General features: G+C 48.1%; 1 protein-coding gene across 11 annotated transcripts in view; it reads left to right on the top strand.

Moving 5' to 3' along the window:
- The window catches only part of ERG (ETS transcription factor ERG), a 265,893-nt gene that overhangs the window by 218,352 nt on the left and 32,775 nt on the right, over window positions 1-14,766 (top strand). For all 11 annotated transcript variants that reach the window (XM_053220550.1, XM_027041609.2, XM_027041610.2 and 8 more), the window contains one exon: window positions 4,146-4,297. In XM_053220550.1, coding sequence (XP_053076525.1) covers window positions 4,146-4,297 — 152 coding nt within the window. The remainder of the gene's footprint in view (window positions 1-4,145; window positions 4,298-14,766) is intronic.

Consider the following 14,766-nt stretch of genomic DNA (forward strand, 5'->3'; position numbering starts at 1 on the left):
AGGCTCTGAGCCATCCGCCCAGAGCCCGACGCGGGGCTCGAACTCAAGGACTGCGAGATCGTGACCTGAGCTGAAGTCGGACGCTTAACCGACTGAGCCACCCAGGCGCCCCTATATGATTGTCTTTTAAAAAAGACTTTTGGGGACCTCCCCACGGCGTTTCATTGCAGCTGTACCATTTGGCATCCTCACCAAGGGTATGCAAAAGTTCCGATTTCTCTGCGTCCTCGCCAACATTTGTCATCTTTTGTTTTTCGCAGTAGCCCTCCTGATAGGTGTGAGGTGACATCTCGTTGTGATTTGGGTTTGCATAATAACTTCCGTATGCCCCGAAAAGCATCATTGACAGAAATGTCTTGAAGGATGCCTTACTTGCAATAAAGAAATTCATGCCCCAAACAATAAGACCAAAGCATTTCGTATTTCATATTTCATATAAATGACGACCCATTTAGCAAGCATCTAATGAGTCACCTTAGAATCTTCACAGAAACTGCTAGAAAACACGTATGTAAATACTAAGAATACAGCATTGAAAGGGATGCCCTTTGCTATGTGCATTTCAAAAGCGATACATTGAACACCCAAACCCTTATCATGGTAGCGTAGAGATCACATGATCCTCTGTTCCTGGCAGGGCTTGCTGCCGGTGGAGTACCAAACTGTTTCTGGAAGTTTCTCTTTGATGACTTACAAGCCTCGGCGTGCACAATGTCGGTGAAGCTGCAAGCGCCATAAGCCGGGAGGCAGATTCCGCAGAGTGTGGGTCTTTTCTTCTCACACCTGCGCTAAGAACTGAAAATGTATTTACTGTGAGACTTTTAAAAATACACTTTCCAGTTCTCTGAATCAGGTTGAGATTTTTTTTTTCCTTAAATAAAGCAGGGTCTAAATAATAGATGTATCCTCTGAAAAAAAATGTTCTTCTCCTGGAATTGCCTCTATTTCTTACTTAGGGTTTTTTTTTCTTTTATATGTGTCCTTCGTTGGGTCCCACACACGCCGTGCCTGGGATTGAACCTGCCCTGGGGCTACAGTGATGCCCTAGAATAGGAATTGTGCAAATATTGCAGCACATGGCTTAAACCAGAGTAACACGTGGTCAGGGAGTTGTCAACGCCTTTCTGAAGTTCAGGTTTATTTCACCTTGTAGGGACAGCATCTTCCCTTGACTTGGTGGGGGCATTCTGCACAGGGGCGGGGAGTTAGGCTGCCCAGCTTCAAGTCTTAGTTTTGACCTCTCCTGGCTCTGCGACCTGAGCAGGCCCTTCTCCTTTGTGTACTTGGCTTACGCCTCTGAAAAATGGACGTGATGTATGCACCTGCCCCCCAAGGCTATTGTGAGGACTGTTAATGGTTAGGCTCTCAGGACAGGGCCCACACTTCCGTGTGCTCCTCTTGGTCTGTTAAAATTCCCAAGAGAATACACCAGGGGAAATGCCTGGCAAGTGAGAACAGAACAGCCGGGGCTCTTGTGGCCACTGTGTATCGATAACCTGCTTGGAGTCCAGCATTGTCAGTGGCCTGGGGGGTGACCCTCTCCCCTCTCTGGGGCCGGAGTTCCCTTAGAGCTTTTTTTTACCGAAACTATTGGAAATGATCAAAAACCTGGTTCCATTCTATCTTCCCCTGAAGCTAAAACAAAATACAATGGAAAAAAAGATGATTTTTTTTTCAACTGTCTTGAAGGCACAGCTTTTGAAAATAGGGTCTGAGGGCTGTTTTGTTTTTGTTCTGCTTCTGTTTTTTGTTTTTGCTTTGCTTTTGTTTTGTTTCTTGTTTTTGTTTTCTGGGGTTTGGTTTTCAATGGAAGGTGAATGGGAAAGCTTACCTGTCCTGCTGGAGAAGAGAGAACTTATGGTGCCTGGTATACAGCAGGCACTCAATAAAAATGGTCTAGATGGATGAGTGAATGGGTGAACTTGCAGCGCTCATCCCAGACTCTGTAGTTGTTGCCAGAGTTATGGTCATCTGCTGAACAGCATCTAAAGCTTGTTCCTTGAAGAACCAAATCTGTTAGACTGTCCCCTAGTCCCTAGTAACTCCTCTCCTTGAGGAAAATACACCAAAACACACACCTTCCCCTCAACTGCTGGAATTTTCCAGAGGGATAGGAAACTAAGTGTCAAGTGAAGACATTCCGTGTTGTGATATTAGGATGGTTCTTTTAGAGATAAGTGTCTGCAGCCAGGAAAAGTAGCATCAGGAGGAAATAATGCATGTGTAGGCAGTGATGGAAATCTAGAGAGTCTGCACCATGGGAACTCAGACTGTTATTGTTTATAAATTTCCTTCGTGTTAGTACAGCTGTGGGGATGCTGTGAAACATGGCCATGTATTTCCAGGCCTGTGGTGGGGCCTTAATCCTGTGACCCTGACCATGATCTTTATCTGTAGATGTACCTACGCCTTCCTCGCTGTCAGCCCTGAGCTCTCTCCATCAGCACCAGGTCTGTGTGTATTTTCAGTGATCTAGGATGCTGAATGAACTCTTTTCCCTCTTTTCCAGGGCACTCTTTCCCTTGGTCTGCCCTTCCTGTCCACACCCCTGCCAAGCCTTTGGCTCCCGAATGACCTTCTCCATCCCACTCCAGGCCTGTCCCACCCAGAGAGTGCCCTTCTGGCTCAAATGGTTTTGATGTTCTCAAGCTTGAAGGTCAAGGCCATGCCAGGCCCATGGTTCCATGATTCCACAAGTTGGATGCAGAGCTTCAACTAGTGAGGTGTGGAGGAGACGAAGAAAAGTTCATTGGAGTGGAGCCCACAACCTCAACGCCTTAGACACTGGGAGGGAATCCAACATGCAGTGGAGTTTTGGAGATTCCCAAGAGTAGGAAAATCCTGTGTGGGGTAGAGCTTGAGAGGCAATTTCTGGAAACCCACCTTAGAAGATATAACCCAACTATCAAGGCCCCTCATCTACAGTGGTCTCGAAGTTAATGACCTGTGGGCTAACCTTCTAAAAGGCATTGACATATTTTTCTATTTCCTGGTTGCGTTGGATTTTCCTTTTGGGGGGTTTCCCTGTTAGATATGATTTCATCATATATTTATGGTCCCTTTCTTCTTTTTCCAGAAAGAAGGCAGGGTTTGTCTTTATCCAAATGGCTGCCGCTGCCTTCCTAATGGTAGTGGCCCTGTGAGTGGTCGTCAGAGGGCCAGCGGCTGACTCCTGTCTGCATCCGTCCTCATAGCTGGTTTCACACCCCATCCCAACCCTTAGGGGCAGCTGAGTCCACTCTCCGGCCACCTCCCAGGCTGCCAGGTCTGCCCCCGTCTCTGCCCCGCCTGCCAGTGTCTCGGCTAGGGACAGTGTGAGGCTCCAAAGCTCCATATCTCATGATTGGCTATAGGGAGTTGAAACTGAACACACGGATTTCATTCTGAGGTTTTGAAGGCGAATGTCGTTGGAGGCTAAACCCAGCTGTCCGAGCTGGGGTCACCTCTGTGCATACGGTACATGGCCTGTTTACAGTCACGGAGACAGGACCGTGGCGGTTCACTGTTCCTTGCAAGTGTTTCCAAAGAGCTGTCACCAGTGGAGTTTTGACATGACAGTTTCAGAAGGCTCTGGCTTAAGAAACAGAAGCCAGCTGGCAACTTGCTTCCCTCCAGGCCGCCCCGGGCTTCAGCCGAGGGTGGGCAGTGCACTAGTCCCCTCGGGCTGGCATAGCTAAATGCCGCAGACTGGGGGGCTTACGTGACACAAATTTATTAATTTATTTCCCACAGTTCTGGGGGCTGGAAGTCCAAGGTCAAGGTGCTGGCGAGGCCCAGGGTCTGGGCTGTGGACGGCCACCTTCTCAGTGTATCCTCAGTGGCAGAGACAGAGAGGGAGAGTCCCCGGGTCCCTTCTGCTTCTTGTAGGGGGACTGATCCCATCATGGGGGCCTTGCCATTGTGACCTCATGTGATCACCTGCCAAAGGCCCCACTTCTGAATACCGTTCCATTTGTCAGGGCTTCAGGAAAGGAGTTTTGGGGGGACAGGGCCATTCAGCCCCGAGCAGACACCGTATTTGCCCGTTGACTCTCCTCCCTTCTCCGTCCGCCTCTCTCCACCGCACCCTTGCTCCGTTCTCTCTGTGTATCACAGGCAGGCCGGGTGGCAGCAATAATGGAAGAATGTATCTTCTTCTCCTTCAGAAACTCCCCGGATGAATGCAGCATGGCCAAAGGCGGGAAGATGGCAGGCGCCCCAGACACCGTCGGCATGAATTATGGCAGCTACATGGAGGAGAAGCACATTCCGCCCCCAAACATGACCACGAACGAGCGCAGAGTGATCGTCCCAGCAGGTCAGATGCTCCTGGGGTGCCGTCGAGCTTGGCCTGCCTGCCTCTGGCATCCAGCACCCTCCATGGCCTGGGGGAGTGACTGTAAACGCAGGCCAGCAGGAGCCTGTCCACCTGTGGTGGAATGTCCACTGAGTGTGCATGTGCGTGTCTGTGCGTGTGTGTGTGTGTGTGTGTGTGTGTGTGTGTGCGCGCGTGAGAGACAAAGAGAGGATGGAAACCTACGAAAAATGACCTTTCAGGGGAAGAAGTGCCCTTTCTCTGAGATTATTTGGTGGTAAATATTCTTTTTTTTAAAAAAAAAAGTTTATTTATTTTTGAGAAAGAGATTGAGAGAGCACACGTGGGGGAGAGGCAGAGAGAGACGGAGAGAGAGAATCCCAAGCAGGCTCTGCGCTGTCAGCGCAAAGCCCAGCGCAGGTCTCGATCGCACAAACCGTGAGGTCGTGACCTGAGAGGAAACCAAGAGTCGGCCACTTAACTGACCGAGCCGCCCAGGGGCCCCTCTTAAATATCCTTGTTTTTGCATGAAGTGCTACATTTTCATCCTACGTGGTATGCTTTTGAAAAAGACTTCTCAGCTGGCAAAATACAAAGCTGGGAGGCATCATGGTCCATGCTCAAAATCGAAAATTCCAGCTCTCCATGGCCTGTCGTCCCGATTCTGAGAACCAGAATGACTCTTTGCCACAGAAGTAATTCTAAACTCAAACCAAAGCAATAGCCCTGAACTTGAGGAAAATGCCACGAACTTACTTGTTTAGCAAAAAACTGAAGGTGATGGGAAAGATGACTTTTCAGAGGAAACGAGCTGCAGAAACCCAAAACTACCACAGACACCGTCACTGCTTTGTGGGTCCTTAACAGGTGTCAGGGTTTTGGGTAAGCAGTGTGAAGGCACCATCTCGTGATATCTTGGGAAATAGGAATTGGTTTTTTTTAAATTTTTTAATGTTTATTTATTTTTGATAGAGAGACAGAGAGAGAGACAGAGAGAGAGAGAGAGACAGCATGAGGGGGGAGGAACAGAGAGGGAGACCCAGAATCCAAAGCAGGCTCCAGGCTCTGAGCTGTCAGCACAGAGCCTGTCTCGGGGCTCAAACTCACGGACCGCGAGATCCTGACCTGAGCCGAAGTCAGACCCTTAACCGACTGAGTCACCCAGGCGCCCCTTGGAAAATAGGAATCCTTATCACAATTTCCCTGACGAGGAAAATGGAGCTCCCAGGGATCAACTAACTTCTCCCGGGGACTACTGTTAACAGGAGGCCAAGTCCGCGTTCAGACGGGCCTGCCTGCCCTGGTTCTCTTCCGTTAGCTGCTGGGTTAAATCTCGGCTCCTAACACGGCCCCTGTGGGCTCCCCTCTATCACTCCTTGCAGCCATGTGGTCACCCTGTGGCTTGGCCTCAGGGGCTTGGAATCAGGGTCACTTCAGCCTGAAACCCTTGGTTCCAGGTAGTTCTGTCCTTCGTGAGCGCTCGGTGCAAATGTCTCCTTGGAGAGGCCTTTCCTGAAGGCCCCGCCGAAAGCCATTCCCCACTCTACCTGCTGACCTCAACCCCCTCCGCCCTCTTTGTCTCCTGGCTGTCACTCCACTGTCCATTCACAGTGGCTTCCTCCCTCAGTACAGCGCAAGCCCCCCGGAAAGGCCCAACCTCCATGGCCAAGTACGGGGCTGGCCTGAGGTAGGTTCTCCATGAACACCAAGCGAGGGGAGAATGCACGAAAGGCTGCCAGTGCACGAGCGAGGTCCGCGCAGACTGGACTCCGTCTTGCTCCAGGGGTCACTGACCTTCACCTCCGTGAAGCGGGGTGGCCCCAGGCTCAGATCCGCTCAGGGTGTGCGTCTCATCCCACTGCCCCTTCTCCTGCACGCGGCCACTTTCACGGACCTCCGACACCTTCCAAATAGAGTGCAAAGCACGCGGTACTTGGCAGAACGTCTGGCTTGGGTCCGTGGCCCGGGCTGCTCCCCAGGGTGGTCGCTGGGCGGTGGCTTTCAGCAAGACTGCTTGATGCCCTGATACGAAAGGCATCATCCTTTGGGGCCACCTCAGAGGCATGTTGTGAAACCTTTATAGGAGACAGCAGACATGAAGTCTCACGTGTGCCCGATGACGGGGACAAAACAGGTTTCGATGTTGACTGAAAGGCAGTTGGCTTTTGTACGGAAGCTCCCCCCTTTTGGTTTGACCATAGCCCCCGAGCTGCTGACCCGAAACTCGGGACTCGATCCCGGGCCGTCGCACAAAAGGTTTCCGTATGGGGGAACCATACGGAAATGCAGATGGTCTGAGGCACGCGTCCTGGACGTGGGGTACCTAAAAAAGGCTGGAGAGCAGGGGAGTTCCTGGGGAGGAGAAGGGGGCAGGGACGCCATTGCCTCGGACGCTGTCTGGATGTGAACAGGACGAGGTACAGACCCAAAGAGCACCCACCCACACACCCCTCTCAGCCTTAGCCTTGTTTCTTCAGAGTGTCGTTTCTTCAAGTCAGGCAAAACGAAGTTTTTGTTAGTTCTCTAAGACCAGAGAATCTATCTGAGGACAGGCCTGTATTGAAGATTCTTGTCTTGGCTCCTGAGAGCCTCACCGGCCCAGGAGGTAACACGTGATGCGCTCACACTGTATATGGATGGGGTCATGTTTCTGTTGTGCTATCAATGTGCTTCAATGGCGTCAATATCATTGCCAACGAGGGACAGACTGGACGCTTCCTACCTTGAGTAAAATGTTCAGAGATCAGGAGAGCTGTTTATACGGGGAAGAGGCAAAGGACCGATTCAATGAAGTCAGAGCCCCCCCTGCACCGTTCCCGGTTTATAGTAGGTGCTCATTAAATGTCAGCTGGTTGGGTGAACTGACGGTCGTGCAGATTGGCTCATACTGACGTTTTTGTGCAAAGATTGGTTTCATCCCCTGAAGAAAGGCCTCTTCCAGCTCTTCCCTCCTTCAGTTGCTTCATACCAAACGCAGGCAGTTATTCGGTTGATAGTGTTTGTAAGAGAGCTGTGGCTGATTTTGCAAGCCGTCAGCCTTTCAGTTATTGGTCAAGCTTCAAGTAGGTGTGGTCATACACAGACACACAGATGAACACACGCGCCCACACCCACACCTACTCACGCCCGCCCACACGGCCGCATTGCACCGTCCAGAGAATTCCCCAATGTGGCCGTGAGATTGCAGGACCCGGGGACAGCCCTGTCCAGCTGCGGCGTCTGCAGCTCAGCCCTGGCTCCTGGACCCGGGCACCTCGTTCAGGCACATCTTGGGCCTTGAATGCTCTGCCCACGGAGAGAGTTTTCCAAACCTGGTTCCACCTGGCATGTGTGTCTCCCTCTAGCTAAACACACGGACTGACGCTCATCCGTGCAAGTCATAAAGATTGCTGAAAAAAATACTTATTTCTAAGCATCTGCTTTTATTTTATTTTATTTTATTTTATTTTTTATTTTTATTTATTTATTTTGAGAAAGCGAGAGAAAGAGAGGGCGAGAGAGAATCCCAAGCAGGCTCCGTGCTGTCAGCGCAGAGCCCGAGGCGGGGCTCCGTTTAATGAGACGTGAGATCATGACCTGAGCCAAAAATGAAGAGTCGGGGTGCTCAATGGGCTGAGCCACCCAGGCGCCCTGAAGCGTCTGCCTTTAAAATGCAAACTTTTAACCTTTGCACAGTTGCAAAAGGCGGGTGGCAGTGTCAGCAGGCGTCAGTGAGAAGGGGAAGGCCTCATTCGGTACGTGGTTAAGCGTTCATGGGATAAAAAGGAAAGCAATGGCCCGGCAGTTCATTCTGAGTCGAGAGAAAAATGTATTCCTCGGTTTGTCGTAGGGGAGGAACAAGGAAGTCATGAGAACAACCCTCAGTGAGACCACGAGACGTTCTGGAAAGCCTTGGCTCATGCCTCTTGTCCTGGAAAAATTGTTGATGCGTGCTTCTCCCTCTCAAAGTACACGTTAGACAATAAATCACATTTATACATTTCTATCTATCTATCTATCATCTATCTATCTATCTATCTACCTGTCTGTCTGTCTATTTGGTGTGCATGTCCGTAGGTGTAAGTCTCCATCTTGTGGGGTTGGGCTGTTCCTTATACGGTGGCAGCTCACAGTGTCATTCCGTGAACTCTGTCTTATGAGGAGGTGGACACGGGTGGCCTGGTGAGACGGCACGTTGTTGGTTGGCTCAGGTGGCTTTGGACACTGACTGGAGAAAGTTTCTCCGGGTACAGTCAGAACCACTTGCATCAGGATTACCCGGGAGACTTGTGATTCGAAAATGCACATTTCCAAGTTTCCTGAACCTGGATGTGGGAAGGGTTGAGGAGGCCACATGGTTCGCACACTTTTTGGGTGACTTGCATGCAGAACATGGTTTGAGAAGCTCTAATCTAAATAGAAGACACTGAATAAGTTTTACCTGAACACAGGTACCTGTTTTTACCTATTTTTGATAAAGACGTGCTGTGTTACTTTCAGAAGCATGGGTGGCCGGGAAGAAATAACCAATAGTTTCACAATGATGTTCCCAACAATTTTGAAAAATGAAGAGTCACCCGTTTGGGGGGAAGGAATTTTGTCTTCCTAAAGCTTCTTCTCCCTTAGGGTGTATTTTGGGGACCTGTCATGGGTGGTGCATTAACGTAACACTGTGTGTCAAACATACTCAAATAAAAATAATAAAATAAAATAAGATAAAATAAAATAATATGAAATAAAAAATGAAATAAAGTAAAATAAAATAAAATAAAATAAAATAAAATAAAATAAAATAAAATAAAATAATAAAATCTGCAAAGACCACGCATCACTTCATCCATAGGAAAACCCGGGACCGTTAAAGGCACGAAATGCTGCGTGGGAGAAGAGGAAGCCTGAGATTCATTCTGACAAACTGAATCATAGTATGAGGCTTGTAGGCATTTGGCTGCATTCCTAACAACAGCCAAGACACCTGTGGTACGATGCAGGAATCTAACTTCCAGGTGTTTCCACGTCTGCCTCCCCAATTCTGCAAACACAGATCACTGTTCAGAAACAAATGGGTCCCCACTGCACCACTGGAGTGCACTTTTTTTTTTTTTTATTTCTGAGACAGAGAGAGACAGAGCATGAGCAGGGGAGGGGCAGAGAGAGAGGGAGACACAGAATTGGAAGCAGGCTCCAGGCTCTGAGCAGTCAGCACAGAGCCCGACGCGGGGCTCAAACTCACAAACCGTGAGATCATGACCTGAGCCGAAGTCAGACGCTCAACCGACTGAGCCACCCAGGTGCCCCACGGAGCTAGTATTCTAAAGAGCCTGGGCTTCACGATGCCTCACTGAGCACCTGCCATCAGGGACGCTGTCCCTCTGTGTACCAGGTGTCCCTCTGGCAGCCACTGTCACTTTTGAGGTATTCACAGTGTACTTGGTGATGTGCTAACCAGCAGGGCTAACAAAGAGGAAGGCACAGTCTTCGTCCACTGTTCTTAAAAGTTGCAAAATGCTGACCAAAATGCAACGGGACCTCTGGTTTTAGCAGCTTACATCATTTTGAAAGATTTTTTTCCCTTTTCTGTTTTTATTCCCTAACATGAGTGCTAAAGCACTGGGCTTTTCAAACATTTCTACTTTTATTTTCTAAATAGCCACCCGGGGCACAAACACTCATGGTGATCAGAAGTCTCGGAAATCAAGAATTGCCACATTCGCTTCATCACTCACTGATTGATTGATTGATTGATTGATTCATTCACGGAGCGCTTACTGTGTTTCAGTCACATGAATACAAGCTCTTATGTGATTTAAGACCCCTTTATTCTTGCCGCCCAAACACCCATGGCTGGAATTACTGGTATTGTGTCTTCCTCACACCCTCTGTGCTGGGTCCCTTCTCCTCAATTCATCAAGTATTCACTGAGCACTTATAACTCATGTACCCGTCACAGAGGAAGTGACCAAAGCCTGTCAGAAGTAGATAAGACCCATCCACAATGAAGTATGTAGTTCCTGACAGGAGAGTGTGGGATTCAGAGCTCAGATGACTGATTCAGGCAAATGTCACAAACATCTGAGGAATGAGATGGCTGGTCAAGAGGAGCTTCCTTTGTACCTTTCGTGGTATGATTCCTAAATTTTTTTGCAGCCTCCGTCATTTTTCTCTGCCACATCCTGCCCCCCCCCCCAACCCCGTCACTCTGCTCTCATGCTGCCATTGCTACACCCAGTGTCTTCGCCCATGCTGTTCCCTCCGATGGAATGCCCTTCTTCCTTTCTCTGCTAACAGATCCTTCTGCAAGGCAAATCCACTCTGTCTAGGAAACCAGCCTTGATCTTTTGGCAACGTCATGGCTTTTTTTTTTTTTTACATCTTACCAATTCTCTTATTGCCATGCTTTATTTTGTTTCACACTGTATACCAGAATAGACCTCATACTTACTTCGATACGCATATATTCATTCAATCCCATGAAGGATGTGAGATACCTTGTGAACTCAGCTACCGATAGACACGCGAACCAAACCACTGATCAAAAAGAAATTAGGAGGGGCGCCTGGGTGGCTCAGTTGGTTAAGCGTCCGACTTCGGCTCAGGTCATGATCTCACGGTCCGTGAGTTCAAGCCCTGCGTCGGGCTCTGTGCTGACGGCTCAGAGCCTGGAGCCTGTTTCAGTCTGTGTCTCCCTCTCTCTCTGACCCTCCCCCGTTCATGCTCTGTCTCTCCCTGTCTCAAAAATAAATAAAATGTTAAAAAAAAAGAAAAAGAAATTAGGAGTCAGTACTGAGGCAATTAAAACTATTGATGGAAAACCAAAGTCACGTGAAAGAATGAGGCAGCCATTTTGACCACATTTGACCGCAAGCTTGGCCAAGATATTGTAGCCATGCTTCCAGTATGGCTTTGAGCTTCCTGGCAGCCAAATTAAAAAGTCGTGTGGGAACATAATCCTTGTTTTCACAGAGAAGTTTCACAAGGAAGGCATTGTTTTTCTCAATTTTGCATCCCACGCAGGATCCCTGGACTTGACACTCAGGGTCCACTGAGGCTATAGAGGGGACCATGGGACTATCTTTCTGATATAATTGCAGCATTGCGTTTCACCAGCCCGTTTTCTTGTGACATCCTTTATGAACAGAATGAATTACACGAGAGAACGGCTCCATGCAGACAAAGAACATGCGCCCAGCGGGGGTCTTTCCTGGTCTGGCTTATGGCAAAGTCAAGATTTTGAGTTGTTAGAGTGACAGGGCTCACATGGCTGTCACGTGATTCCTCCCACATATGACATCTCCAAGCTGGGCTTTGAAAGCAAACGAATACCAAGTGATAGAAGACTGTACTCACTGACCAAGTGCAGAGGGTAAACCTATTATGCTTTCGTCTTCTTAGAGGTCATAATTTCTGAGCCTGTCTATCCTATTAGATTGTGAGTTGGTGAATATGTCTTTCGTATTCTTCATCACCAGACAGAGCAGCGAGCTCAGGGCCTGTGTGCAGGGGTCAGTTAATGTGCATTTATTGAGTTCATGGTCATCCAGATTTAGTTAGCAGGAATCACAGGATCACAGGAGTTGGCAGTCTAAGACTCTTGATCTTAGTTGAACTTTGTATTAGGGTTCTTCAGAGAAACAGAACCAATCTCTCTCTCTCTCTCTCTCTCTCTCTCTCTCTCTGTGTGTGTGTGTGTGTGTGTGTGTGTGTGTCTCTCTCCCTCTGTCTCCTCTCCCTCACCACTTTTTTATTCTTATGAGGAATTAGCCCATGTGATTATGGAGGCTGAGAAGTCCCACAGTCCACAATCTGTTGTCTGCAAACTGGGACCCCAGGAGAGCCAATGGTGTAGATTTTAGTCTGAGTCTTAAAGCATGAAAGCCAGAGACCTGAAGGCCCGAGATCAATGCCCCAGCTCAAAAGTCAGGCAAAGGGAGCAAATCCTCTCTTCCTTCCTCCACCTTTTTGTTCCATTTGGGTCCTTATGGGTTAGTTGGTGTCACCCACCCCCACAGGGGAGGGCAGGCTACGAGTTTACTCAGTCTTCTAATTCAAATGCTGATTTCTTTTGGAAACACCCTTACAGACACACCCAGAAATAATGTTTAACCAAATGTCTGGATGTCTCGTGATTCAGTCAGGTTGGCACATAAAACTATCATAAACATCTCCCTTTAAACATGGAAACATGGAGCCCTAGCTAGAAGCAAAGCAACTCTCTCAGGAACACTTGTGCAGGTGGCTAAGACCAGAGCTGCCACCCAGGCCTGTGCTCACGTATACCTACAGAAGTTGTTGGTAAGACCTCAAGCCTTCATTTTACTTCGTCATGCCACGAACCACTCCCACGGATCGCTCCCGCTGTGTCTACCTTATGGAGCGTGTTTCTATAAGCTTCTACTTAAATTGCTTCTGTGCAACCAAGTCAAGCAAGCAGACGACCAAACCAGTTAAACCTTAACTCCTAAAGTCCAAGTTAATTATCGTCCTAAACTATGAGCTGGGTAGCGATTGAGGAAACTGCCCTTGGGTTATATGTGTGACCGAAATCATAAATACAGAAATGGTGACGGCTCCTGTGTATCGAGTGCACACTGTTGTCAGGCACCGGGCTGTCCACTTTGTCTGTAAGGTATTATCTCATTTAAGCCTCACAAAGCACCCTATGGTGTAGGTAGTATTTGTTGTTCTCACGTTACAGATAAAGAAACTAAAACTGGGGAAGCCAAGATCATTGCTCAGGGTGTCTCAGCCAGTAATTTGGAGAGCCAGGATTCTCATCCAGTTCTGTCTGATCCCAGAGGCTGAGTTCTCCTTTCCATGCTACACTATCAAAATTATCCAGGGAAGAACACAAAGCCATGCCATGGTAGGATGTGTTGGTTAAGTTGCTGCAGAAATTCTAAAATGGGCTTTTCAAAGGGGACTAAGTAAAGAAGGAAAGACTGAAGATGTTCACAATAGTCTACTGTGTTGCTCAGCACGTAACCTGTCTGACTCCACAATGGCATTGAAAATGGCCTAGATTCGGGGCGCCTGGGTGGCTCAGTCGGTTGAGCGTCCGACTTCAACTCAGGTCATGGTCTTGTGGTTCGTGGGTTCGAGCCTGGGACGGGCTCTGTGCTGATAGCTCGGAGCCTGGAGCCTGCTTCGGATTCTGTGTCTCCCCTTCTCTCTGCCCCTCCCATGCTCATGCTCTGTCTCTCTCTGTTTCTCAATAATAAATAAAACATTTAGAAAAAAAAAATAAAAGAAAATGGCTTAAACCTAGCGTGAGTGGCTGGCTGGATGTATAATGAATTAGAAAAAAAATTTTAAGATAGATGATTTTGGTTTGGTATATTCTGTGTTTAAGTTACCCGTGGGACACCAGTGAGGCAGTATGGGGGTAGAGCTTAGGGTGGAGAGTCATCTGTCGGGGGTTACCACAGAGATTAGAGGTTCTAATCTCTGCCATTTTGTAGCTCTGAGATCTGGAAAGTCACTTAATCTTGGCTTTCCTTGGCCTGCAGCTACACCCAAATACAGATGATAGTGATGCTTACTATATATATATATATATATATATATATATATATATATATATATACACACACACATACACACACACACACATATACATGCCATATATATATGACGCTGTATGGATTAAATGAGACAACACATGTGAAGTGCATACACAGTGCCTAGGATACAGTAGGCCTCAAAAAATTACAGCTTTCCTTTTCATAGTTGGCTCAGGCATTTGGGAGAAGTTTCTAGACTCGAGATAGATCTGCAGATATAAGCATGTGGTGTCGTTTGAATTGTGCCCCCACAGAAAAGCTATGTTAAAGCCCTAACTCCCAGGGCCTTAGGACATTACCTTATTTGGAAGTAGAGTATTTTTAGGTTGAATCAAGTCAAGATGAGGTCATGAGGGTGGGTCTAATAAAATGACTTACGTCCTTATTAAAAGGGGAAATTTGGACCCAGACGCACAAAGGAGAGATGATGTGAAGGCACATAGGGAGAAGCCCTGTGAAAATGGAGGCAGAGATTGGAGTGGTACAGCTGTCAGCCAGGAAATACCATGCATGGCTGACTGACCACCACCAAAAGCCAGAAGAGACAGGGGAAGGATTCTACCCAGAGCCCAGAGGAAGCCAGTCCTACTGACACCTTGATCTCAGACTGCTAGCCTCCACAGCTCTAAGATAATACATTTCTGTTGTTTTAAGTCACTTAGTTTATGGTTCTCTGTTACAGCAACGCTTGGTAACTAATATGGCGTGCATGTTGTAGTTAGAACATGGGAGGGGCGCCTGGGTGGCTCAGTCGGTTAAGCGTGTGACTTTGCCTCAGGTCATGATCTCCTGGTTCGTGAGTTCGAGCCCTACATCGGGCTCTGTGTTGACAGCTCAGAGCCTGGAACCTGCTTAGGATTCTATATCTCCCTCTCTCTCTGCCTCGCCCCTGCTCACGCTCTGCCTCGTTCTCAAAAATAAATATTAAAAAAA

Source organism: Acinonyx jubatus, chromosome C2, assembly GCF_027475565.1.
Source record: "Acinonyx jubatus isolate Ajub_Pintada_27869175 chromosome C2, VMU_Ajub_asm_v1.0, whole genome shotgun sequence".
Classification (NCBI taxonomy): Eukaryota; Metazoa; Chordata; class Mammalia; order Carnivora; family Felidae; genus Acinonyx; species Acinonyx jubatus.